General features: G+C 36.9%; 1 protein-coding gene across 10 annotated transcripts in view; it reads left to right on the forward strand.

Annotated features, from left to right (window-relative positions):
- Positions 1–26,684, forward strand: part of LOC131431871 (voltage-dependent L-type calcium channel subunit beta-1) — a 478,431-nt gene that overhangs the window by 359,657 nt on the left and 92,090 nt on the right. For 3 of the 10 annotated variants that reach the window (XM_058597803.1, XM_058597805.1, XM_058597806.1), the window contains exon 1: positions 22,812–23,053. The exons of 5 other annotated variants lie outside the window; for them this stretch is intronic. Coding sequence is in view for 2 of the 5 variants with exons in the window: in XM_058597811.1 (XP_058453794.1) it covers positions 10,477–10,554 (78 nt within the window). In the remaining 3 variants the exon portion in view is untranslated. Of the gene's footprint in view, positions 1–9,789; positions 10,555–22,811; positions 23,054–26,684 lie in introns of those variants that run through there. 2 more of the 10 variants (XM_058597811.1, XM_058597813.1) reach the window with 2 other exon arrangements.

The following is a 26,684-nucleotide window of genomic DNA, read 5'->3' on the forward strand; positions in this document are numbered from 1 at the left end:
CTGGTAAATCACACTGTGAAACATAGTTGATATGAAGTTTATTTAATATTAAAAAGAAGTAATTGTTAACTGCTAGAATTATGGGTCCATATTACATCATACTTAATCATAGATCATTTTAACTTTATAATAATTCACTCCTGTTTTTTTCCTTCTCTTTTCCCATTCCAGGTAAGTGTTTGAAGTCTGCACTAGTTCTTTCCAGCATACACAACCGCGCATACTTTGAAACCGCGCCAGAATCGCAACAGTCAATTCCCGAGCACACACCCAACGACAGATTTACGCGGTTTCCTGTCCTGAGACTGAGAAAACGCAAACAATCTCCTATCCATACACAACAGCCGGCTCGACGGCTGGAAGGTAACCGTTCGGCGGGTTCCTTTACTTTTGTTTTTTTCGAATTGTGTTCCATTAGCGTTTTTTTGTGTGCGATTTTTGTTTTGTTTGTTTTATCGACTTAGGATAGACTTTCTTAAATAGCTGCACTGACAACGTACCGTTGATATTAGATCAACGTTGGGTTCCGCGCTAGAGTCAAATTTTCCTAGTAAAAGTATAGATAGTGATTCATAACCGCTAAATAGTTCTAACTTGTGGTAGACTTTCCCATCCCACATTTAATCGATGGTGCATGTATAGGCACATGCATGACACAAAAGAAAAACAAATCTCACATCCGTTCTTCCTGATCAACCACCCTAGAGAAGCACTCCGAAAGCACTGGGCGTGGTGGTGAGTTAGCGAAGACATACTCCACTCGAGGTGGAAAACACAGCAGCGCTATCTATCCGATTTAGAGGAAGTGCGGAGGCTAACCGTTGCGTTACGACACTGGTGTTCGTTACAAGCAGCGATGCCAGGTTTTATTTCAATATGTTGGAATGTTTTTCAAGTACATACTGATGTTTTATATTGCGCTAGTTTTTTTTTTGCAGTTTCAAAGACATTTATTAAAACTTTTTCAATTTTTCGCCTTCGACTCAAAGGTGCATTGGCACTCAGTTCGAATTCATCTGCCTCTGTCTGCAAACAGTTTGTCTTCAACCGCTTAGCTAAGAAAAACTCGTACTAATTTGCGAAGTTTGAAATTAATTGGGACAGTAGTTTTCGACTGGCGATGGACACGGACTTTCAAAACCTGCTTTCGACAAAAACCGCGTTCTAAGTTTTTTGTCTCTAAAACCGAAACAAACAATTTATTGGTCTAGGGAACCCGTAGGGTCTAACACGGAAAGACCAAAATCAGCATTTTGGTGAAAAAATTAGTTCATTTTTCTTCGAATTTCCAACTAAAATAATAAAAAAATATGAATTTAAAAAAATTGGTTTGATTTTGTTTGGCAAAATTTTCCCAATAATAGAAATTCTCTGTATTTGTACCAAATTTCTTGAGAATCATTAATGGATATATAAATTTGTTGATCAATACATTGTTTCTGGTAATGATTCCAATATTTTGGAGCAGAAAAATGTACATGTCATCGCTTTGATTTTTGAGTTATATACAAATATGTGAAAAAAAATGAAAAATTCATATATATTTATAAATTCATCGTTTTTTAAGGTTTTCTTTTGATAGTGCAAGAATGGTAGGTGGGCGAAAATTGTAGCTGGTATCACTAGCAATCGAATGATGTGTAAAAATATATAGGTCATCGCTTTGAATTTCGAGATATTTACGATCACTGTAAAAAGTCTCACCTTTTCTTAGGTCATATGTCTAAAGTTTTCATTATAACTTTGGGTAGACAACCCTATTTTTCATTTTTTTTTTCAGTGCATTTTATTTCTGGAAGTAGTGCCTTTCCAATGGTGAACAAATTTTGAAGATCGGTTGACTAAAAACAAAGTTATGACTCGGTAAAGTTGAAGTTCTCAATATCCGATTCGCAATGCAGGGGCATATTTCGAACTTGAAAAAAAACTTGGAACAGGAAAAATCAGATTTTCATTAGTTTTTCCTAAGCGATCGTCAATAATGACGTACTTAAAATAATCTACAAACTTCACAAAATTCGAGGATGTAAAATTTATAGAAATTGGTCAAGTAACAACTGCGCTATGATAGCTCAAAGTTACCGTTCCAACTTGTTTTGAGGCTTGGTATTAGGAGTGTTAAGGATCGCTCGACTAATACAAATTTACTCGAATTTGTCAATTGCTCACCGTCTGCAATGGATATGAGTAATCACAACGAAGCTCTTTATACTGATTTCAGCAAAGCATTTGATCGCATTGTGTTGTTATTCACACTATAAAAAGTAGGAACTGGCCTTGCACTACTCAAATTGCTTGAGTCGTATCTGACTGAGTGTTAGCCAATGGTACATATTCTAGTCACCTTAGAAGTTCCACAAGGTTCTCACTTAGGCCCTCTCTTATTCATTTTATTTGTAAACGATATGTCTCTTAGTTTGAAACACCTAAATGTTTTGATAGATGCCGATGACATGGGGCTCTTCCTAGAAATAAAAACTGACGTACCCCAAGTAGCACGTTAAGTTGCTGTCCTGTATTTTTCTACAGATTGTGCAATTTATTAAATTAGTTCATATTACTATTGTAGTAACTGTTGTGTTATGGAAAAAGCGCATTTTTTCTGTGTTGGGCAACATATCTTTAAGTTCTTCCGTTATTACGAACATTTATTCACAACTATTATGCAACTAATACAAAAACTCATGCATCGACCCCATTGCAAATGCAGCAATTAAATTAGCGAGAAAACAATTGTGAAACTACTACGTAATGTAAACAAGAATTGAATTGATGTTTACAAAAAAATAGCAAACCATGAATGAATAAGTTTCACATTTGATTTTCAAAACAACTGCTCGCAACACAAACATGGAACTTGAAAAATTTCTGCACATAAATAAATGGTAGTACTACATATTGTAGAACTGATCTTCCATGTTTTAGTAAATAGAAAATCGACAACGAACTGCATTTTTATGGTGAAACATGTCTTCGTACGCCTGAAATTTTCAAGCGCCATCGAATGTACGTGTTTTGATGATTTCTCACCTATTTCTATGCAAATAACGATCTATTCTTTTCAATGAATATGATCGGAATTGTGTTCAAAATATGTATAAGAAAGCTATCAAACATTCATAGACCTTTCCAGACGATTTTAATCATATTGACGTTTCAATTAATCTGAAAAATCTTGAAACGAATCGTTCTTCAATATTTTCCAATATGGCATCGAGGGTAACGGTGTGTTGAAAAGAAAATGGTTCACCCAACATAATGATTTATTTTACCTAAATAAATGGAAATATAAAAATGTAAATATTGTAAAGAGAAATTTTTTTTTTTTTTATCAAAATAGTTGTTTTTATATAGATCAAACTAGTTGACTTAAACAATAACTAGTCATTCATCTTAGTGAACCCGACATTTGTGATACGCACTGTAGGTATTATTTTGGTGAGCCCATGTGCTTTAATTGCAAAAACAAGTTGCTCAAGCGGTAATATATAACTATGAGAGTAACTATGATAAACTTAACTTTTCGTTCAATATCTTTGAAAAGTGATGTCAGGTCTGTTCATTTTTTCGCGAGATGAAAACCGAATACAAATTATCTGACTTGATTCTTGTTTTCATTGCGTATGTTATGATGTATTTCTGAAACTCTTATGAAAATATTCTCATGTCGGGAAGTTTTACGTTCATTTCAAGCAGATAAATCTGTTACAACTGATTTGCAAGTTTCGAATTGTTTTTCTAAAAATGAAGAAAACTGCAAACACTGACTTAAAATTTCATGAGGCAGTCAAGACAATGCGGACTCGGTAGCAAAATAGTTTTCACTGCGAGGTTTTCAATTCGGTTTATCAGTTTTTGCCTTGCGAAGAGCATAATTTCACTATTTTTTTTCTTCACAAGAGATATACAGCCATTTCGGCATATATTGAGTCCGATACAATTATGACAGTCATTTGGAAAATTTCTGATAAGTTGAACAATTGTTTTAGTTACTTCGTTTTTACATGACAATGTGAAAATTTTGGCAGAGCTTCTATAACTACTAGTGCAGCGTGGGCAAGTTGGTGATTTGCTGCACAATCGTTTTAGATATACTTAAAATTGTTCTATAGTGATTTTTTTCGGTATTATCGTAAAACTTAACAGGTATAAGTTGCACAACCGATTTTAATATATTGAAAAATCTTTTTTAACATATCTAACATAAAAAACAATTCTAAAACAATTGTAGAGCCTCTTGAAATTTCAATAAGTTACATTTGCTACTTGGGCAATTATGCAGTTACATTTGCTACTTGGGCAATTATGCAAAATCCAATTAATCAAATGACGTCAATTTTCAATAAGCATTGCGGAGCAATTGACAATCACGGAAAACCCCAGCTTAAACAATATTTCAATTCAATACGATGTAGGTCCTAGGTTACTGTGCTTAATGTTTATTTTAGAGTGTATCACATGTATTAAAGAATGTAATCAATGTAATGTAATGGTCTACTATAATCTGACGACTAAATAAATAAAATATACAAATGTGTCAGGTTTATTCGCGAAACCCTGTACAACAACTTTTGGAATAGTACTTGGTCAGGTAGACTTTACCATGCTTTCCGTCATTGCTTTATCATACGAAAGGACAAACATTGAGACGGGCTTCAACTTGCAACCCACTTCAATTCGGGAAACCATTGCGTCAACTGAATTTACCGCAACTCGTAAGAAAAGTCATCGATCAGAGAGCTCAATGAAGCAAAGTTCACTACTGTTTTTTTTACAAACGCGATTCTCACTGAAACTGAAAACCTGGCAAAAAATCAGTTGTGAAAAGTTCACTAGCGAAATTTCTTCTCGATAAAATTTAAGAAAAAAATCACACATTGAGTATATCTATATATATAAAAATGCAGAGATCATTCTTTGTAATCGCATCACGTAAGAACGGATGGACGGATTTACATGATTCTTTTTTCGTTTTATCAGTTTTTACCCCCACCGGGTTCGTACATTAAAAAAAAATTGGACAACTTGCCGGAAAAGTGGGAAAAATCCATGAAGTTGTTTTGTATGGACAATGGAATTTTCCACTGAAAAAGTCGCCAATGATTGCTAGATCAGCGATAGGTGTTTGACGCATAAGCGAGTTGCATAAATGTTTGGCCGTCGAAGAAAGGAATACTAGATCGTTGAAAGACTCTTTTGGCGCGCAACGAGTTGTTTTATGTGAAGTTTTCGCATGCATACTTGATTCATGTTATTCGTCATTCCGAGCCACGTGCTTAATTGGGTATCGAAATTATTGCGAAATTAAAAAGATGGTGCTGTAGAAACGATAAGGTTGAACAGTAATGAAATTTTCGTAGCATTTTGCTTTCAAATAAATTTAGATGTAATTAAATCCCGATGTTTAAGATGATTACCATTATGGATTGAGACTGGAATTATATATTTTAAATTCCATGAAATATGTTCAAATTGGTAAAATCTATATCGAATTGAAATTGAAGCGAAGTCTCTCATACCCACCAAAAATTTTACAGTATCCGAAAAATATTATTTTCTTACTGCTTACTGCTTACTGTTACTCATGGCACTTTTTGGCAACTTGAACGTACAGAAAAAGTTCTGAGTGAACTTTGCTCACTGCTGAACAAGAATCTGCTTCAAAGTTTGTTCTGTAGCATCGGGTGAACATTCAAGTGTGAATATTTCCTCTAAAACGGGCTGTTTAGAATGCTATTCATTAGTTTTGTATGCTACTTAGGTCAAATCATCTTTCATTTTTACGAACTTTTGGTTACTTAGTTTAATACAGATTATAAATATTACCACTCCACCGAATGAGCAACGCTAGAAAAGAAACTCTCCAACATTACGTTAACTTTTTCAATACAAAATTCTGTTTCAATACAAAATGCTGCCGTTTTTGTAACCACTTAGTCGTTTGACAAATCTGCTGTCTGAAAACATAAATTCGAACAAATAATTTTTGGGCGAGACGAAGTTGGACGGGTCAGCTAGTCTAATATAATTCTCGAACAGAAGATTACTGGGAAGTGAATTTGCAAAACCGTTATATCTCAACTTTTTTCAGAATACATGATAAATAAATTCGCCGATGAACAAAAAATGAACCTTTCTGAAAATATTCAATGCGCGTAGAAATCAAATTTTTTTTTGCGATTTGATGCTCTGTTGATAAGTAGATCAATAGTAGAGTAATATTATCAATAAAAGCAGCAAGTGCTGTGATTAATAGTAGATATAATGATATTAAAAAAGTACGGGTGTGTAATGTCAGAGACATAACTTGATGTCGTGAATACGAATAAAACTGACACTCTTTGTTTATCATTTCGAATATCAATTAATTGATCGATTGTGTGCATTGTGCAAGCTTTCCTCTTTTTCTCTACTAGAATTTGAAACGATACTCCTAAACTAAAGTACAGATTAGTTACATTAAAGATTCTGACACACAATTAAATATTGCGAAATAACTAGAATAGTTCTTTATGATAAAATAATTGTGGTTCTGAAAGAAACACCTTGCATTAATGGCTTCTAAGTCGGTGCTATGCATTTAATGTAGAAAATCAGCAGAAAGTTCTACTACAAACTACAAGTGGTGGAAAAATGGGCGGTATACAGTAGAGTGCAGAAAATTTCGCATAATTCTTTGGGTATACAATTATTGTTCTAAATAGAAATATACAGAATTTTGATGTCAATCATTTCGTTTCGGATTTAAATATTTCAGCGAAAAAAGTTATCAAAATGCCGTACGAGATAAATTTCTGGCATTCAGAAGGGCCAAATTGTGTAATTCTCTAAAATATTATGCGAATTTTGCACTGCGAAAATTGCACAAAGCTTATCAAATTATCCTGAAAACTGGCTCTGTGACCTGAGCGTTTGAGGCTTTACACCACGCAAAAGATTTACTTTCATTGCCGACTGCTCCTCCTGACGACCGAAGTCCAAATGACGACCTGAGCGTTTCACGCTTTATACTTGGTTTGTTCTTACTGATGTTGGTGGGAGAACCTCACCTCGACATCCAGTTTCGTCTGTAGCAATAAGAGAGATGAACAGTTTTTATTCAAAGATTACCTTTTCTATTTTTTCAGTAGATTCTGATATGTGCCTGACTACCTCAAAACCGTTGTCCGGATGCGAAAAAAGGCAAGCAAGCTTGATGAATTTTCCTCATTATTATCAAAAGCTTAAGAAAACTTTGTTTTTTAATTATTTTTAGGGTTTTTTTCACGCTGTTGAAAATTTAATTACGAATTCCTAATCACATTACCGATAGCTTGTAGAAAAAAATATGTTGTTGGGTTAAGTGCATCAAAAGATATTCGTGGTAAAGTTCTGCCCATTCTTGTACTGGGTAAATTTTGAAAAGGCGCCCCATAGTAAAGTAAGTCGTATTCATGACAAACGATTTGAAGAATTCTGGAATTAGGGACTGGACCTGAGATCAAGAACTATATTCAGAACTTAGAACAGACTCAGAATTCAGTTGGATTTTAGTAGACCACAATTTCGAAACTGAAATCAGTTCCGGAATCTTTTTCCAGAATCCAGTTCAGCACGCAGACTCTTGAATTCTAAACCCATATTCCGGAACTAAGCTCTGAAGTTTGAAGACGATTTCTCGCCATGACTACCAAAACGGGTTGCAGTAAAATGTCACATAATTCTTTGGGCGTATTATTATGATTCTAAAAAGAATCGAACAGAAGAATTCTGGAATAAGGAACTGGACCTGAGTTCAAGAACTAAATTGTGAACTAAGAGTAGATTCAGAGTCTCGGCTTGATGACCGGAAAGCGAATGAGAGTTGCTACTTGAGCGTTTGAGGTTTTAACCACGCAGAAGGTGCACTCTCCGTCGACGACCGGAAAGCAAATGATAGATCATTCTCTCGACGTCTGCTTCCATCCAACACACAAGGAGAAATGATCGATTTTCTTTTTTTTTACATTAAATATTTTATTCATTATCCATCCAATTATCCGACTAATTAATTGCCGACTGCTCCACCTGACGACTGAAGTCCAAATGAGAGTTGCGTCCCGAGCGTTTCAGGTTTTTAACCACACAGAAGGAGCCCTCTCCGACGCTGCTGGTCCCACGACGTCTGCTTGCATCCAACGCACAAGAAGAAATGATCGATTTCCGACCACGGTTCCCCTTTTATACGAATTCAGATGAAGATATGTGCCTGACTATCTCAAAATCGTCGACCTTGCGCGAAAAAGCCAAGCAAAAGTAAAGAGTTTTCTGCGTTGTTTTCAAAGTTTTAGAAAACCTCATTTTTGAGTTGTGTGTGGTTATCTCACACTGTTCAAAATAATATCCTAAATTTCTGATCATATTTCTGATGGCGAAAGAATTATGTTGCTGCCCTTAATACAAGTCGAGATATTCACGATTAAGTTCTGCCCATTCTTCCATATGGCTAATTTTGAAAAGGCACCCCATAGTAAAGCAAGTCGTATTCACGATAAAAAAAAACAACTATAAAAAACCAATCACAGAGCATGTTATGCAGCTTATTTAAAACTATTACCCCATTTAGCTTGAATATCTTACGTAGAAGTAACAGGAGCGCAGGTTATTGCGACGTCAGTTCAAACGCTGCGCCTGCTGTGTGCTAAAGACATACAAAATACTGCGCTCCTGTTACTATTATAAATAAAGTTCTTGCTGAATAGCGTTTTATTGGGTTTAATCTAAATAGTGCAGTGTAATCAACCAGCTGGAATTAAAACAGCTTGTCGTCACTATTTGGAATGTGGAAAACAAAATTTTATTGTTCATATTGACCACCCAACGTGCATCGAAAATATAGCAGTCATTATTTCTTAGTTGCGATTCAGCTGCGAATTTATTCAGCACAGATTTTTTTATTGATGAATATATAATAATTAAATTCACTCTTTCCCCTTTCGATTATCTCTTTAGCAATATTTCTGTGGATGAAAATCCGTCATCAAGTTCCGCTGACACAAAAAAAAAACACTTGTAAACTTCGAGATGCAGAGTTTTTTGAATGCTTGTTTCATGAATGAAAATTTGAGTTTTTTTTTTGAAAATCTATTGAACTGATTTTTTCACGAGTAATAATGACATGAACTTTTTCTGATCATGATTTTCCCAACACTGTTGCCGAGTAATGATATAAGATTTTATTGTGTCTCTACTGTCGCTTTTTTTATAACCCAATGTAGCAAAAATTGAGGCTTGATTGGTATTATCTGCCAATGGTAAGCTACCTAGGCTTCTCAGCGAGAAAAGTTGACATTTAAGCAGAGTTTCGTCGGAATTACATTCCTTTGGTGGAATTTGACCTTCTGAGTGTTTAAACAGTCTTCACTTCGCTGGGGGTTACGTTCTTGCTGACACTAAAAATCCTTCCTTCTGATCGGGACTCGAACATACCACAACTGGCTTGTAATACCAGTACCCTATGCATTGAACTGCCAGCCCGGGTCAAATTTACGCTTATATCATCTAAACATTATAGTAAAGCAAGTGGTGATCGATTACGTGTGGAATAAATAATGCTTCTGTTTGATTCATTCACAATCCGATCGTTCGCTCTCGGCGGCTTCTCAGTGCCGCATCTATTAGCCAACAAAAACTGCCTTCAGTGATTTTTATTTTCTTTGAGAAAAGATCATCAAAACAAGAGAACCCCCGGCGAAAGAGAAGACGAGAGCGAGAACCATCGCACAAGGTATACCGTAGATACTAGCGAAACGATTTTATTTTTAACTTCAGTCTGGGCCCTCCCCGTATAAGTGATCTACGCGAAAAGTCGTCGTTCCCGTGCAGTTTCTCAAGTGCGGAAATCATCGGAATCGGACCGGCGGACGTGATTTAGGCAAACGACGAAACGGTGCCAAGAATTCCAGCACGTTTGAAGCAAAATACATCAAGGTTGCATCCGCCATCGATCAGAGTCCCGGTTGCGATCGGCGGTCACAACGCGTTCCCACGATTTTCCCTCTCGCGGAGGCCAACGTGTGAAAAACGATACGATCGCCATTCTTCGCCTGCAAACCGGGGTTGTGATCAGGCAAATCAAGGTCGGTCTGGCGTAAAGAATTGGATGTGGGTGTCGGAAATATCGTTGTTTAAATATATTGCCAGTGAGTCACGCTTTTCCATTGATGGAAAATTGTTTGGTGTGTGATTTGTGATTTCGCCGAGCGGTGATTTATTCCGATCTTCCTGACAGTGTCAAAAATGCGTTCAGGAAAAAGAGCACGTGATTTGATTCTACGGAGTCGAATGTGATTCACGATTTGTGAGTTTATAACGTTCATTACAATCACGCAATAGTGCTGTTTGATTTTGCGAAGAAAGCTAAACCAAAAATGTGAACGGTCTTGTGAGGAAAATCTTGTGAAAATCTAGCAGTTTTTCTTTCTTCTGTTGTCAAAATCCTCAAATCCGAAAGTGAAAATGCTGAAGCACAAAAATCACAATCGGCATCATCGCCACAATACCACTTACAAGGCACCATTTATGCGGAATAGACGGGTAAGTGATCGTTTAATTGCCCAGTGTCTGCTTTACCTCTCTCTCCGCCCAGCACTGTTGTTGTGACACTTGGTTGTCAAGTCAAAATAGGCTGCGACCATTCATTCGTACCAATGCCTCGCTATAACGTTGTGCAAAACAAACAAAAAAAAAACTATGCCTACTAGATTATGGGTCGCTCAAACGCCAAGGAATGTTCTGTGCTCAAAACAATTTCATATGGCGGCTGATTGCGAATTTAAAACGAAAATGCGAAATTCAACATTGAATATAAACGTAAGACACATTCGTGTTATTTATTTTGGTTTTTTGCTGCTCAATGAATTTTTTTGCCATGGCGAGAGAGAGATGCGTCCAAAAGAGTACGCTCACCACGCTCCCACACTGCTTCGAGGCTGACATTCGTGTGAGTTTTGATGACACATGCGCAATGGTATCACAACATGCAATTTATGACAACTGTGAAAGCTGTCATTCTCTTATATTTTTTTCTATGTATTGCCACCTGATCAGCAAGGATACACTAACCCTACACGAGAGCTGTAACTAAATGCGTACACATTCATGCTTGTGCCTACCATCACAATGATTTTATATTGTAGAAAAAAGGGAAGAAGATAATTCAAATCATCAACAATCTGCCATAAACATATTTAAATAACAATTCAAGGACAACTCATCGTCAGATTCAATAGTCAATAGGCTTTCACCACGTACTCACATCGTCAATTCCCGGCTAACGATTGCTAAAATAAACTAGATTCAAAAGTGGTACCTTTTTCATGAACGGTCGGTTAACTTTGCATTTGAAATACAAATCATATCAGCTTCAAAACAACAACTCTTAAACGTTTCGTCTCCCTAACGACTTCGTTTGCCACGATTGCATATGGCCTGCCAAATTAGGTACTTCGAAGCGTAATTCGAAGGTTTCTTCCATCTGAAACGACTATTAACCCTTTGCTTGAATTCTACTACAATAAAAGCTCCCATATAGTGGAATTTTAAAAAATTTTCACTATTTCATTTATTGCACTAGAGCTCAGAATAGAGAAATAATGGAGCAAAAAGTTATAGTCGATTGAATTTGACTAACCTTTCGAAAACTGTTCAAATTTTTATTATAATTGTTTTCCGACACAATTTGGTGAAAGAACAAAAAAAAATGGCAATCGGAAAGGAATCAAAACAATGTTCTGATAAATACTACCGTTCTCAAGATACAGCGAATAAAAATTTACGATTACTGGAAACCTACAGCTTTCGGTCATTTTCGATTGTTTCTCGAGACTAGTGCACTTGGAAGAATTTTTTTTCCTGAAAAGGGTAGATAATTTACTACTTCTATACTTATAGTAATTCTGTAATTTATTAAATTTATGTGATGATGCGTTTTTTAGTATGGTGTAAAGCATAAAGACTGTCCCAGAAAGTATGGATGCACTTTGATTTCGCTGTAAATTATTCACAAGTGTTAGATATTCAATTTTTTTTCGATATACTGATAATATTCGATTTCAACAACAGAATAGTATTCTCAACATTTGCTACTTAGCCATTGTAGACTAGCTGGCGCACCTCCTTGCGAACGTTCCTCATTAAATTCCGTACAGACTTTTTTCCGACAAGTTTTGACACTTTTGTCCAATCATTTTCGAACTGTTGAAAGGCTTCGGCTGCCGAGACATGTTTCCTAAGATGTGCCTTCGTTAATGCAAAAAATTCCTCAATTGGTCGAAGTTGTGGACAATTTGGTGGATTTATGTCTCTTGGGACGAAAGTGACATTTTTGGTTGTATACCATTCTACCGTTGATTTCGAGTAGTGGCAAGAAGCAAGATCTAGCCAGAAGACAACAGGATCCTTGTGGCTTCGAATCATGGGTAGAAGTCGTTTTTGTAAACATTCCTTGACGTATATTTCGCTATTCATTGAAACAGTGGTGATGAAGGGTTTCGAAATCTTATCGCAGCTACAAATTGCTTGCCAGCCCATAGCTTTCTTACCAAATTGTTCGACTTCAATCGATGTCTTGGACTGGTTTAACCCTTTCCCCTTCTCGCACCGTATAATATTTTAATCCCGGCAAGGATTTGTAATCGAGTTTCACGTAGGTTTCGTCGTCCATGATTATGCAGTTCAAATTTCCAGCAAGAATCGTTTTGTACAGCTTTCGAACCCTCGGCCTGATCGATGCTTCTTGTTTCGGTCTACGGTTTGGTTTCTGCTTCTTATAGGTTCGAAGATTCAAACGCTCTTTAGCACGAAGAACATTTGACTTCGAAGTGCCCACTGTTTTGGCCACATTCCCAACTGAAACCTCCTTCTTTTGCTTGAACGCCTTCAGTATACGTTTATCCAACTGAGGGTTAGCAGGACCTGTTTTCGGTTTATCCTCAAAGGTGTTATCCTCACCGAACTTCCTGATTACATTTCGCATGGCTTTTTCACTTACTCCTTCCATTTTTGCTATCTTTCTCAGTGACAGTCCGCGTTCTGTGCACCGTTTGTACACAATTTTTCGACGTTGCTCTGCTGAAAGTCCACGCATTTCGAAACAAACTAATGAAAACGAATAAACTACTGCACAAATGGTTGGAGAAGAGTGTAAACAACAGGACGCAGCCATAAAAATTGACAGATTCTGAACCATTGCGAAATGGCAGCGATTTTTGGTTGCGTCCATACTTTCTGGGACAGTCTTCAATATCCAGATTTGAATTTTGAAATTGACATAAAACTAATTTAAACTAGAACGGCTTGCTGGGGATACATTTGTTCCGTTTTCAGTTATATTATAGATCTTTCATATGACACTTTCAGCTGCTGAATTTGTTCTTAGTCTTGTTTGAAAACTACTATTAATTGGATTGCGAATCAAGTTCGATGATCAAACGGTGACGTTACCAACTTACCGCACATTTTGCATCGACTGAGTTTCCCGGAAAATGACTAAACGGATTTCGATAAACTTAGGCTTATTTGAAAGCTTATAATGTTGATAAAAATTGGAAAGGTTATGGCGCATATTTTTGGATCGAGAGAAAAATAATATATGTGACCTAACCGACAAATCCCAGTGTTTTTTTTCCCAAGATGACACACTTGATCCACTCGAGAGATAATTGTACCATCGATGTTATAGTCAACAACAACGAGATACAGTTTTAAATCATCTGCGTAGAGTAATTTAAATCCAGCCCCCAAAAGTAACGCCACATCGTTGAAGAATAATACGAATAACAAGGGCCATAAATTACTATCTTGCGGGGACCCTGATTTATTCGAAGACTCGGATGAAGTGCTGTGGTCTATTTTCACGCGTAGTTTCCTATCGGAAAGATTTGAGTCCAGTCAAGATACGAGTTGCGATTTGCAAAGAAAAAAAAAGCAAAAGCAGCTTTCAGATCGGTATAGATAATATCCATTAGTATTTTAGCTAGCAATATTAGTTATGCACTGTGATGTGAAGGCCAACAAATTCTTTGTAACTGATCACTCAGGCACAAAAGCATACTGATGGAATTAAATATAATTCTTTGCGTGATCCAAAACAGCACCGCTTACAATTATCTGGAATAATTTCGTCGATGCTGAGAGGCTTGTTATTCTGCGATAATTTGCTACCTTACGTCGATCACCACTTTTATAAACGACTGTTTCCATATACGAAGGAATCTAGTTTGCTCAAACGATCGATTGAGTTTGATCGAATGTCGGAGTAGAACAACTCGACAGTGACGATGGCAACTAATTAGATCTCTATCGTTTTCAGACATTTTGTTCCCACATCCCCTTTTTACCCCGTTTCCACAATATTTACTTTCTTTTTCATTATCTTCCGTAACATCACCATCACCGCCCACGGAAGACCGCTCCAGTCGAAAACTAGCATGCGGGCCACCAGCCGGGCCTTCGTAGCCTGGGGGTGTTTCCCGCGGACCCACACGAACCGAAGGAAGCGGCCATAGATATTTAACAACGCCATCTAGAATACTCATGCAATATTCAACTCACCGACCACTGCCGAATGCCAGCTGAAAGCTGGATTTTCGAGAACCCGAGATGACATTGTCTAATGATACTATTCTAGTTTTAAGTTAGTCGTTAATTAAGATTATAAAATACTCTTGGCGTGTGCCTAAAATTATATTACATTATTGAATATTGAATAAAATCGACAGTGACATCTGTGCCAAGTGTCACGTCAAAATATTCATTAGTGTTTAGTATACGTCTGTCTTTCTGAAGTCTTAAAAGTATAATCGGCGGTTTTTAAAATTAGTTAAATTATTCAACAAAGAAGTTCCATTAAATTTTGTGAGCGGAATCAAATTTCTGGTACCGAAACGTTCAGAATGTTGCAAAACGGTCTTCGTCAATAAAATCAAGGAATTGGTGCTCGAGAATCGACGATTAATAGTCAGAGACCTTCCTCTTACGATAGTTGGAATGTCGGAAGAATCAGTATTTGGAAGGATTCGTCAAAAGAGGCCGGAATTATGGTCCGACAACTCTTGCTTTTTGCACCACGACAATGCACCGTCGTAAAAATTCAACCAATAACGTTTCGCAACCACCGTATTTGCCTGATTTGGCTCCGTGCGACTTCTATTCAGTAAACTCAAACGACCGCACCGTGGAAACCGTTTTGAGTCAATTGAAGATATCAAACGTGAATCGCTACGCGCATTTAGACTCTTTTGCAAGTTTGCTAGCTTCAGTCTATTATAATCCTTGAACGGAGACACATCGAGTGTTTCGGTAGCGATACTCTGAAGAACACAGTCATTTATCAGTGGCACGAACATTTCAGAAGTGCCCGTGAGTCTGTGAATGATGATGAGAGAAACGGTTGCTTTTGGATCTGTTTAAGACAGATTTCTGAACAAACAACTCGTGGATCTTGCACCACGATAGCGCACCGTCACACAACATTTGGCTAAAAACGAAACGAATACCATTCAGCAGCCACCGAATTCACCTGATTTGGCTCCCTGTGATTTTTTCCTATCCGGTCGACTTAAGAAACCGCTCCGTGGGACGCGTTCCAGCAGCCGAGATGAGATTGTGGAAAAATCGCCGATGGCTCTGAATCCCAGACCGAAAACTGAGTATAAAAACTGTTTCGAGGATTAGAACGAGCGCTGTCAGTACTTTGATGATTTTGATAAATATACATGTATTTTTTATTTTCCGAATAAACTCCGGGAATTTTTCGATCAAAGTTCTATAGAGCTGCTCCGTAATTCAAACCAAAACGCAGAAAAACAACAACTAGTTCTTCTGTGACCATGAGAGTGAGTTTCGCTTCAAACAAAAGCAATCGCGTCATCCAACTGCTGGTCGTTGGCATTGGAGGAAAAGAAAACGAAAAGTGGACAACGATGGGGAACATCATCCAAAATCAGCGGTTCTAATGGTTCTAAATGTTATCTAAAGAACTATTAGAATTACTTGAAGTTCTACTTGGAAAATCGAAGGTAAAAATTACCAGTTTAGTACAAATCTAGAATAGTTTAATTAGTTTTGTGCTATTTTCGCAGTACGAAATTTGCACCAAACGAGCGCAAATAAAGCTAGCATTTGACTGCATCGCGTTCGAGAAAAAAGCACCGAAACAGTGTTTAATATCGTAGAAAATTCCTCAATTTGAAGCTGGTAATTAATCTCGTACAACATTCCGATAGTTTCTTTCAAGAAAATATTGAGATTTATGAAATATATGAGCGATGGTACGACTTGTGTTACGATTTTATATATGTAATGATTTCTTCTAGGTCAAGGCTCAAACTTACACTTGACTGGGGCCCTTCTTTCTGAAATACAAACGTAATCATCCGTAACAAAATAGTTCTTTCCAGCAGTCCAAAGCCGCTAACGGCCCTTTTCAGGACCCCACAAGTAGCGTAAAGAACATATTTCGATAACTGTCTTAAACTGGCGCTCTAATTCCTAGAATACAAACGAAACCGAATGGTTCTTTTTAGGGCTACAAAATCTTTAACAATATCAAATCAGTTAATATCTATACACATCTCGAATGCAGTCCTACGTCAATTACCTACTACAAGCTTTATGATTAAATTGACAGAATGTTATGTTTTTGTTCTTCGGTTTTGTAGACAATAATGAAATTGAGTATCAGAGAATATGATTTTATAGATATCATTGCAATTCGAATGTTGCAAAACATGTTTCCTAAATAAAAATTTTAAAATGCCTTGGAACAAAGAAAAAGTAGAAAGAATCGGCAACGCTTCTGAAAGGTGCTCCTTCGGACAAAAACGTAATAAGCCCTCAACACTTAGAAAATCAGTAGGAAAAACTCTAAGTGAATGAATTGTGTCAAGTGCAGAAACAGAAATTTCGCTTCAAAATAATTTTTTATTTCATTTTTACTTGCATGATGATCATACATAATAATTTACGAAATAATTTCCAATAAAAACATTAAATTGTGGACAAATACCACCTTAATCATATTTTTCTTTTCAAAGAACAGTATTGTTCAGAGTTTTATCAATTGAAATAATTATAATTATGACTATTATAGTTGATTTTTTTCCATAAATACGTTTATTTCTTAAAGCAGTTTACATAAGTTTTTCTTCGCCGTAGCATCACTTTTACATAAAATTCTTATCCTAATTTAATTCTAAAATAGTCACAACGATTTGAATTTATTAAAACATATTCCTCTTATTACTTAAATATCATTTTAGGTAATTCGTCATAAATATTGAAATCTACTGGGAAATATTATTTGAACCAAGCGATTAACTTCTATAAATTATAAAATGAGCTGTTATTTTCAGACATTTTGTTGATAATTTCATAAACTATTTCGAGTTTGTTTGTATCATTACATAATTTCTATTCTAATTTAGCTATTGGTTGAACTCATGGACGCAGCTGGTATCAGAACTAAGTCTTAAAAGGGGCCTTTATTAAATTGAAACTCCAATTTTCTTTATGAAATGATAAAGAAGTTTCATGAAAGTCTACTTTGGGTACGCAAGGAATTTATTAGTTGAGATCTGACATCACGATACTCCACGCATGTCCAAACGACATGATCAATATCGCGATAACCTTCGCCACAAGCACAATGATTAGTCTCGGAGAGCCCAATTCGAAGGAGATGTGCGTCTAACGTGTAGTGATTGGACATGAGTCTGGACATCACACGAATGAAGTCCCTACTCACATCCAGTCCCCTGAGTCCCATGCCTTTGTCGATATTTTAGGAATAATTGAGTGCATCCACCGACCCAGATCATCTTTATCCCAAGAAGATTGCCAGCTGGCAAGTGTTCTTTGGCGAGACGAGCTATAGAATTCGTTAAAAGCAATCGGTCTCTCATAAATTTCACCCTCAATAGCATCACGTTTGGCTAAAATATCGGCTCTTTCATTGTCAGGAGATTATTATAGTTGATGATAGTTATGACCCAAAGCACCTTGCCTTGGGTCAAATATTCAACAAATTTTCAAGTTCATTTTTTCACATAAATTACAAAAGTATCTGTTTACAAAAAGTACAATGAAAATGAGGAGTGGAATTGCTAAATACCGCTCATTTAAGTGAAAAGTGGCCCAAGGCTGCGGATTCTCCCTTCAGTCACAGTTACAGGGTGACACAGTGTTGAAATTTTTACTCATATCCAAGTATCAAATAAGCATTGAAACAATTGTGTGTCCTGGTTAAGCTCATACCTCTCGGGAGAGTTCTACGAGTGCAATTGAGCAGCAGTACAAGATCTCAATTCTTCAACAAATCAGAAATTTCACAAGGCAGTAATTTGGGACCTTTGCTTTTCGTATTATTTTTCAATGATGGCTACACACTGATATATGCAACTTTGCCAAACCGCCGCCATTTCAGGTCAGATGTCAACTAATAGTAATCGAAAAGCTTCTTCGGTGCTGAAAATTCTAACAAGCATTATTTATTGCAAAACTGATCGATGGACAGGTTAATGCTCCATATTTGTAGGTTGTCATTTTAACTCTAGCGTTACTTTTGAGGAAGGCCTAAGTAAAAATTCTTTGAAATTTTTTTAAGAAAGCTATACCGGAAATAATTTGTTAGTTTAATTTGGTGTTTTCGTCATTGTGGAGAAAGCATACACTGTGGAAAATGGTGTTTCAATTTTCTCAAAAAAGGTAGTTTTTGAAATATAAATGTGTTTTAGCTGACAATTGACGTGCATTCTGGGAAACGTTATTCTTGTGCTGTAGAAATTTCAATTCTCTACTTGACAATAATATTTCTATATCTAAATTCGTCAAATGTTCTTCGTGCTAAAGAACGTTTGAATCTTCGAACCTATAAGAAGCAGAAACAACCAAAACGTAGTCCGAAACAAGAAGCATCGATCAGGCCGAGGGTTCGAAAGCTGTAGTAAACAATTCTTGCTGGAAATTGGAACTGCATAATCATGGACGACGTGAAACTCGATTACAAATCCTTGCCGGGATTAAAATATTATACGGTGCGAGAAGGGGAAAGGGTTAAACCAGTCCGAGACATCGATTGAAGTCGAAAAATTTGGTAAGAAAGCTATGGTCTGGCAAGCAATTTGTAGCTGCGATAAGATTTCGAAACTCTTCAGCACCACTGCTTCAATGAACAGCAAAATATACATCAAGGAATGTTTACAAAAACGACTTCTACGCATGATTCGTAGCCACAAGGATCCTGTTGTCTTCTGGCTAGATCTTGCTTCTTGCCACTACTCGAAATCAACGGTAGGATGGTATACTACCAAAAATGTCACTTTCGTCCCAAAAGACATGAATCTACCAAATTGCCCACAACTTCGGCAGCCGAAACCATTCAATAGTTCGAAAAAGATTGGAAAAAGATGTCAAAACTTGTCGCCAAAAAGTCGCCAGCTAGTCTACAATGGCTAAGTAGCAAATGTTGAGAATAATATTCTGTTGTTGTAGTCTAATATTATCAGTATATCGAATAAAATTTGAATATCTAACACTTGTGAATTATTTACAGCGAAATCAAAGTGCGTCCATACTTTCAGGTACAACAAGAAAAACTGACAGCCCCAGCACTGTATTCCAGTTTTAAATTTGACAGAAGAACTGTTCGAATAAATGAAACTAAAACGGCTTGCTGGAGATACGTTTGTTCCAGTTTCAGTTCTATTATAAATATCCCATATCTCGGTTGATTTTCCATTAAGGCGCAAGTTAAGCAAGTGACAGTTTCCCTTTGTTTACTTCCGCTTTTATTAATTACCAAACGGTTTCCACGTTTATCACTCAACGTTTCGCATAAAATGATACCCGAAACTTTCGACACTCAAACAGTGTAGTGAAATCAAAGAAAATCTTTTTAATCACATCACAATAATCGAAAGAGAGAGAGAGAGAGAGCGATTAAAGAGAAACTGTCACTTGCTTATACGCCCTAATGAAAAGTTACCCGAGATATGAAACTTCCAGCAGCTGAATTTGCTCTGAGAGGGCGTTTCAGTTGTAAAAGGTGATTTTTTTGAGGTTAGGATTTTCATGCATTAGTATTTGCTCAGATTTTTTGAGGTTATGATTTTCATGCATTATTATTTGCTCAGTATGCTCTGACATTTCATCATGAATAGACTTACTAACGAGCAACGCTTGCAAATCAGTGAATGGGCCCTAGAAAAGTTGGCAGAAAATCCGCTTTTTTATCGACAAATTTTGTTCAGCGATGAGGCTCATTTCTGGTTGAATGGCTACGTAAATAAGCAAAATTGCCGCATTTGGAGTGAAGAGCAACCAGAAGCCGTTCAAGAACTGCCCATGCATCCCGAAAAATGCACTGTTTGGTGTGGTTTGTACGCTGGTGGAATCATTGGACCGTATTTTTTCAATGATGCTGTTGGACGCAACGTTACAGTGAATGGCGATCGCTATCGTTCGATGCTAACAAACTTTTTGTTGCCAAAAATGGAAGAACTGAACTTGGTTGACATGTGGTTTCAACAAGATGGCGCTACATGCCACACAGCTCGCGATTCTATGGCCATTTTGAGGGAAAACTTCGGAGAACAATTCATCTCAAGAAATGGACCGGTAAGTTGGCCACCAAGATCATGCGATTTGACGCCTTTAGACTATTTTTTGTGGGGCTACGTCAAGTCTAAAGTCTACAGAAATAAGCCAGTAACTATTCCAGCTTTGGAAGACAACATTTCCGAAGAAATTCGGGCTATTCCGGCCGAAATGCTCGAAAAAGTTGCCCAAAATTGGACTTTCCGAATGGACCACCTAAGACGCAGCCGCGGTCAACATTTAAATGAAATTATCTTCAAAAAGTAAATGTCATGTACCAATCTAACGTTTAAAATAAAGAACCGATGAGATTTTGCAAATTTTATGCGTTTTATTGTTTAAAAAAGTTCTCAAGCTCTTAAAAAATCACCCTGTATTTATTCGAACAGTTCTACTGTCAAATATAATACTGGTAAGATTCAGCAGTTGGAAGTTTTATTCTAGATCAATCTAAAATTGAAACGAACGTATCCCCAGCTAACCGCGTTCTATTAAATTTTTTGTATTTTTGAAATACGAGTAAAACGCTGCTTGGGCTGCCAGTTTTTCTAGTTTTAATTTCCAGATTCAAATTTTAAAATTTGACAGGAATTAGAGCAAATTCAGCAGCTGCAAGATTCATATGGGTGATCTATAATGTAAATGAAACTGAAACAAACGTATCCCCAGCAATCCGTTTTAGTTTTATTTATTCGACCAGTTCTACTGTCAAATTAAAAACTGGTATACATTGCCGTTCTATTTTTTTTCTATATTTGAAACACATATAAAACGCTGCTGGGGATGCCAGTTTATTTTGTTATAATTTCTAGATTTAAATTTCAAAACTGACATAATTTATGCATCTAGAACTAGAACACTCCTGAATATGCCCTTATGCATCTAGAACTGGTACACTCCTGAACATGCCCTAAGGGCATATTCAGTAGTGTTCTAGTTCGAGATGCATAATTTATGTCAGTTTTAAAATTTAAATCTGGATTTTATAACTAGAAAAACTGGCAGCCCCAGTAGTGTTTTACTCGTGTTTCAAATATAGAGAAAATAGATCGGCATCGTATGCCAGTTTTAAATTTGACAGAAGAACTGTTCGAATAAATAAAACTAGAACGGTTTGCTGGGGATTTGCTCTAAGTTTGTTAAAATTAGTTCAAAGTTTACAAAGTTCAGGCGCTTCAAAGGCATGGTTTACAACGAATAAGTTTACAGAACTATATCTCCATAATTTGACCAGTATGTAACCAATTTTTTGTCAACCTTCATCGCATCCTTCACCTAATTAGGAAAGACCCGAAACCGAAACCTATCACTACTGCACCAAGGGCTGTCAGCATTGTCACAGCACGTCACTCCGGGCCCAGTAATGCGGAGATAAAGAAACCGCGCCAACTAATGCGGGCACTGGCGCCTCGTTCGCCAATTTTGTCCAGCACTAAGCGAGAAAATCGTTTTTTTTTTTCATTTCGGATGCTACGCATCTGTTTCGCTTGGCACAGGAGCACAACAGCAATAGCAAAGAAAAAAACAACCGAACCAAGGTCTATTTAGGCCTATCTGTGGGTCGTTATTTATTTTTTTTTTTGCCTTCCTAAATCTCGTTGCCATAGCGCCGCGCCGCTGGTTGATGTCATCGTTCGTTCGTGGTATCCAGGCTCGTGGCCGGCGCCTACTGCCCATGGCCGCAGTAACTAAGTGAGATTTGACAGAAGGAAAAATAAAATGAATAAAAAATATGTCGATTTCATTTGTTCTGCAGCAGTTATAAATCAATCTTTCTGCAATGGCTTCGTGCTTTCGTGCATTTTCCGAAAAGTGCCGTTGTTGATTGGAAACATTCAATACGATGCGGACGCATGGTGATTCCAAAGCTATAAAACACCATGAGTTCGCATAAAAACCTGTGTCATAAAATCTGCGTTCTATCATTTCCGAAAGCATCCAAAAAAGCACTTATTAACGCTGTTTGTTAACATTACACAGCCTTTCGTCCGATGTCCTTCCATCCCCGTGCTCCACGAGATGTTTTCTGCCACAAACACCAAAAGCCGTAGTATTCTCCAGTCAATCATTTTCGAAGATTACACGCTCGGAGAAAGCATAGAGAGCCGAATGGAAAACAGCCAGCCTGTGAGTCTGACAGTGAATCCATACTCACACGGACTGACTGGCATTTGGGCATCCTTTTCACCAGCCAACGCCACCAGGGTTCGACTGGCAAAGGCAAAGCTCACAAGTACGAAAACTCAAGTGCGGAGAAGTACGTTTCTCGTGGGTATCGCCGCGTATATTGGAAACTTTTTTTTTCATTTCCAAACCGCTCATAAAGTCATCTGACGTACAGGAAATGGGAATTTTCAGGAGTGGTGACAGCTTGGACGCAAAGTTGCAATAAAGTGTGGTGTGAAAGTAGTGCATTGCATTTGCAAATTTTCCACAAGAAGTAAGATTTTTTCCTACCAGCTTGTTTTGGGCTTCGGTCGAATGGTGGACGGTGAAGGCTGGCAGTGAAAAGAAGAGAAAAAGTGGCTTCGATTGTGTGGTCGGTGGTCGTCGTTTCCTCGCAGTTTTTACCCGAGGTGGGCGGAAGAAGTGAATTAAAGAAAAAATAAACTTGGCCGATTTGGGACGAAATTTTGAAATTTTCTTCCGCCTAATCATTGAAGATGTGAAAAAAATAATGTGTGGGAAGCTTCTTGGCTGAGGGGAACTTGTAAATCAGTGTTTCTACGTTGACAACATATTGCTGGAGAATGTTGGAAATTTGCTTGAGTAACAAGTAACAAAATACCACCGAAAAAAAAAATGCGGACCACGCCAACAATTTCCATTGCTCAGTGTTTTGCTCTCGATCGGAAAACCTACAGCCACTTGATCTCATTTTCTTCCTCCCTAGTGCCTCGTACAATGTAAACCAACCAAAGTGTCGAATTTTCCACTCTAAAAATAGCACTATTGTTTACAGTGGAAGTTGCGTTTTGGCGTTCAACTGTGAGAAAACTGCCAGTGAAGGAAAGGAAGACGTACAAAGTAGTGCCAAATATGCGTGTTCGGGAATCCAAAACCAACATCCGTCATCGCTGCTAGGGTATAGGTATTTCATTCGAGTCCCATCTTCCGATTTCGTCGTCATCCATTCAGAAAGAGGTCTCCTCGGTGAGAAAGAGAGAGAAGCGCGGCTATCAGCCACCCAACTCATCTGTGAAAATATGACAGTGGTAGTGGTAGTAGTAGTAGTAATAGTAGTAATAGTAGTAGTGATCATAGTAGCACTGACAGTATCTGTGAAGGTTTCGACAATGACGGCAATGACGATGAAGCCACTATACACTTGCTGCTCACTCACTCACTCTCCCATGGATGGAACGGCTTTCCCTTTTTCGTGTCATCGTCATATGTCAAATCAATCTTCCCCAACACGCAGCCAGTTCACTTTCCCCACCCCCGTCCCATATGAAGTTTACGTTCGGCTGCATGCTGTTCGATGTCATGTTTTTCTTTTCTCATCTTCGGTGCGGAAAAGTTTGCTGGTCCTGTTGAATTTGCCTGGTTGACGTTTCGCTATAGAAACTCCGTAACCTTTGCGTCAAGCATGCGAAGTTGAGAGCAGAAGGTGCTTTAGTGTGAGTGAGCATTTGTTGTTTTTTCCCTGTAACTTACCAGTAATGGAACCAAATTTGAGGCTTAGTTTGAGGAAAATGTAAACTAATAAATTGGATTGTACAAACACCAGTACGGGCTGTGCGATTTCTACACTGCTGTTCACTATGATTTTAGAATGTATGAAAAATGCTAGACGGGAGAAGCTTAATGTATTGAAATTAATTTCGAATTAAATGAAATGTTTTATTCAAACAATGTAATTTTATACAGTTAGATTGAAGGAGATTTCATATGACGTTTTTGTGAAAAACAAACCAAATCTCCAACCTTATATAATGCCAAAATTCGAGACGACAGTTTTTGCTTGATCGTTGCTTTGCAACCGGAAAACGATTGCTTTGATGGAAATGGTCTGATTTAAAACAGTCATTAAATGTGTGTACTCCGTTAGCCGAGCGCAAGTAATGCTATGCAAGCAGTGTGCCTTAAAAATTATATTATTGAATTAAAAAAATGTGGATTTTAAGCATAAGCTCAAAATAATTTTTTTTTAAAGAATGAAAAGACATGTATTCTAATTAAAATTGTTTTCAGTTAATTTTGTGAATTTTCGAGAATTCTTCTCACTGCACGGTTAAAAATCCATTGCCGGTACCATGATCGAGAAGTTATGAAAATCATGAAACATGTCTTCTTATGAGATCATGCCTATTACTGATGATTCTATGAGCAAAATGATGCATATCCATGAGCAATAATTCATCTTTTTGCTCATATAATATCAGTATACTTTTTATGAGTGCCCAATCGACACCAATTTTGTTCAATGAATAGTTTCCGAGCTACTACGATTAGAAGAGAAAAGGCGCATTCAACATTAATCTAATGCCGTTTTTCATTGAAAAACACTGGTGGCGTGGATTGCGCTTATTTTGCAAATTCGAGCAGAAATGCAATATTCTGACGGTGTTTCATTGCGATTTCTGCTCGAAAGTGCAAAGCCAGAGCAATCCACGCCACCAGTGTTTTTCAATGTAAAACGCCATAAGGTTTTTGATGCCATGTATAAATGTTTCGAGTAGAGTGCCTACAACCAGAGTGACGACAGCTAATCGTTTTTGAATGACAGCTTTGTTCCAAACGAGCAAACAAAACTGCCAACGTTTCGGATTAAATGTTTTGAATTGTTGCCAACATTATGGATGGATGACCCTAGTTTTAAGAACGATTACTAGCCAGTCACTATGATTAAATATTTTACTTATGATTTGTAAAATCATTTTCTAGTGTTGACAGCTTCAACCCTTTTGTTTTAAAGACAGGTTTCGAATAGAAATATTGAAAAGAAATGTTGGATACGTTTTAGGCATAATTATCCTTCGGTAAACTTTTGAAAAAGTGTTTTACTCAATCTCCTACCTTTTTTCGACACCATTTTTCTGCCAATAATGGTTCCCGAGTAACACCGATTTGATGAAATTTTCAGGCCAAAATACATTCTTTGTTTATAACAAATCAGTCTTGAGTAAAATTAGATCAAAACCAAATGTTTATCACAGTGAAGATGTGTACAAAGTTTTGGTCTAAATCAGAGCAAGTCAATTTTGTCTCTTTTTTTGCTGCAAATTTATAAATTATCTCCACATTAAAATCTAAAGTTGTGCTCTTGCTTTCGAGATGGTATTTCATGAGCGCCAAATCGTACGCAAAGGTTTCGCTTTACAATTTTTACAAAGGTTTTTTTTGGAAGTTCGTATGACCTTGGATGTCTTCTCTGTGACTGTACATCATTTTTTGTGTGACAATACTTTTCTCAACAGCTTCCTAAAAACTTCCTTATCTGGAGTCTCCAGAATGTTGCTGCAGTCTTCCAAGATCTGTTGAATTCATCTGAAATAATTTCAGAGCTTCCTAATCGGACAAATGTCCTATGAGTTGAGAAAAATATTCGTGTGAAATGTGATGTACATATATAATTTGCTCCAAAAAAGTCTACATTTCTCAAATCTATTAACATTACCTCCTCCTTCTATTTTTTCTATTCCATTTTCTGGAGTTATCTAATCTCTTTGATAGCATTTCTTCTGAATTTGCCAGAGCCCTTCCCTTTCGAAGTTTAGGAAACAATTGATCATAAATTTCTCAACGTAACTTCAAAAATTGTTTAAGTTGATGAAAAAATCCTTGTTTTTCTCTAAAAAATCTTTTCAAATTCTTCGCAACTATTTGAAGCTTGTTGAAATTTATTGCCAGTTGAAATGGATTTCAGTATGTGTCGATTTTCAATTTTTTGAAGTGCACTGATAAAACTATTTTGTTAATTTTTATATTTATTTTCGTACATATTTGGAACACGTAAGATGAACTGTTTGTTGAAAATTGTTCATTTTATCATTGATTTTAATATAACGAATTTCGCGCTAAATCATATTCACAGTTGATAAAATTAAATATGCGGTTTTTTTATGCGA

Source organism: Malaya genurostris, chromosome 2 (genome assembly GCF_030247185.1).
Source record: "Malaya genurostris strain Urasoe2022 chromosome 2, Malgen_1.1, whole genome shotgun sequence".
NCBI lineage: Eukaryota > Metazoa > Arthropoda > Insecta > Diptera > Culicidae > Malaya > Malaya genurostris.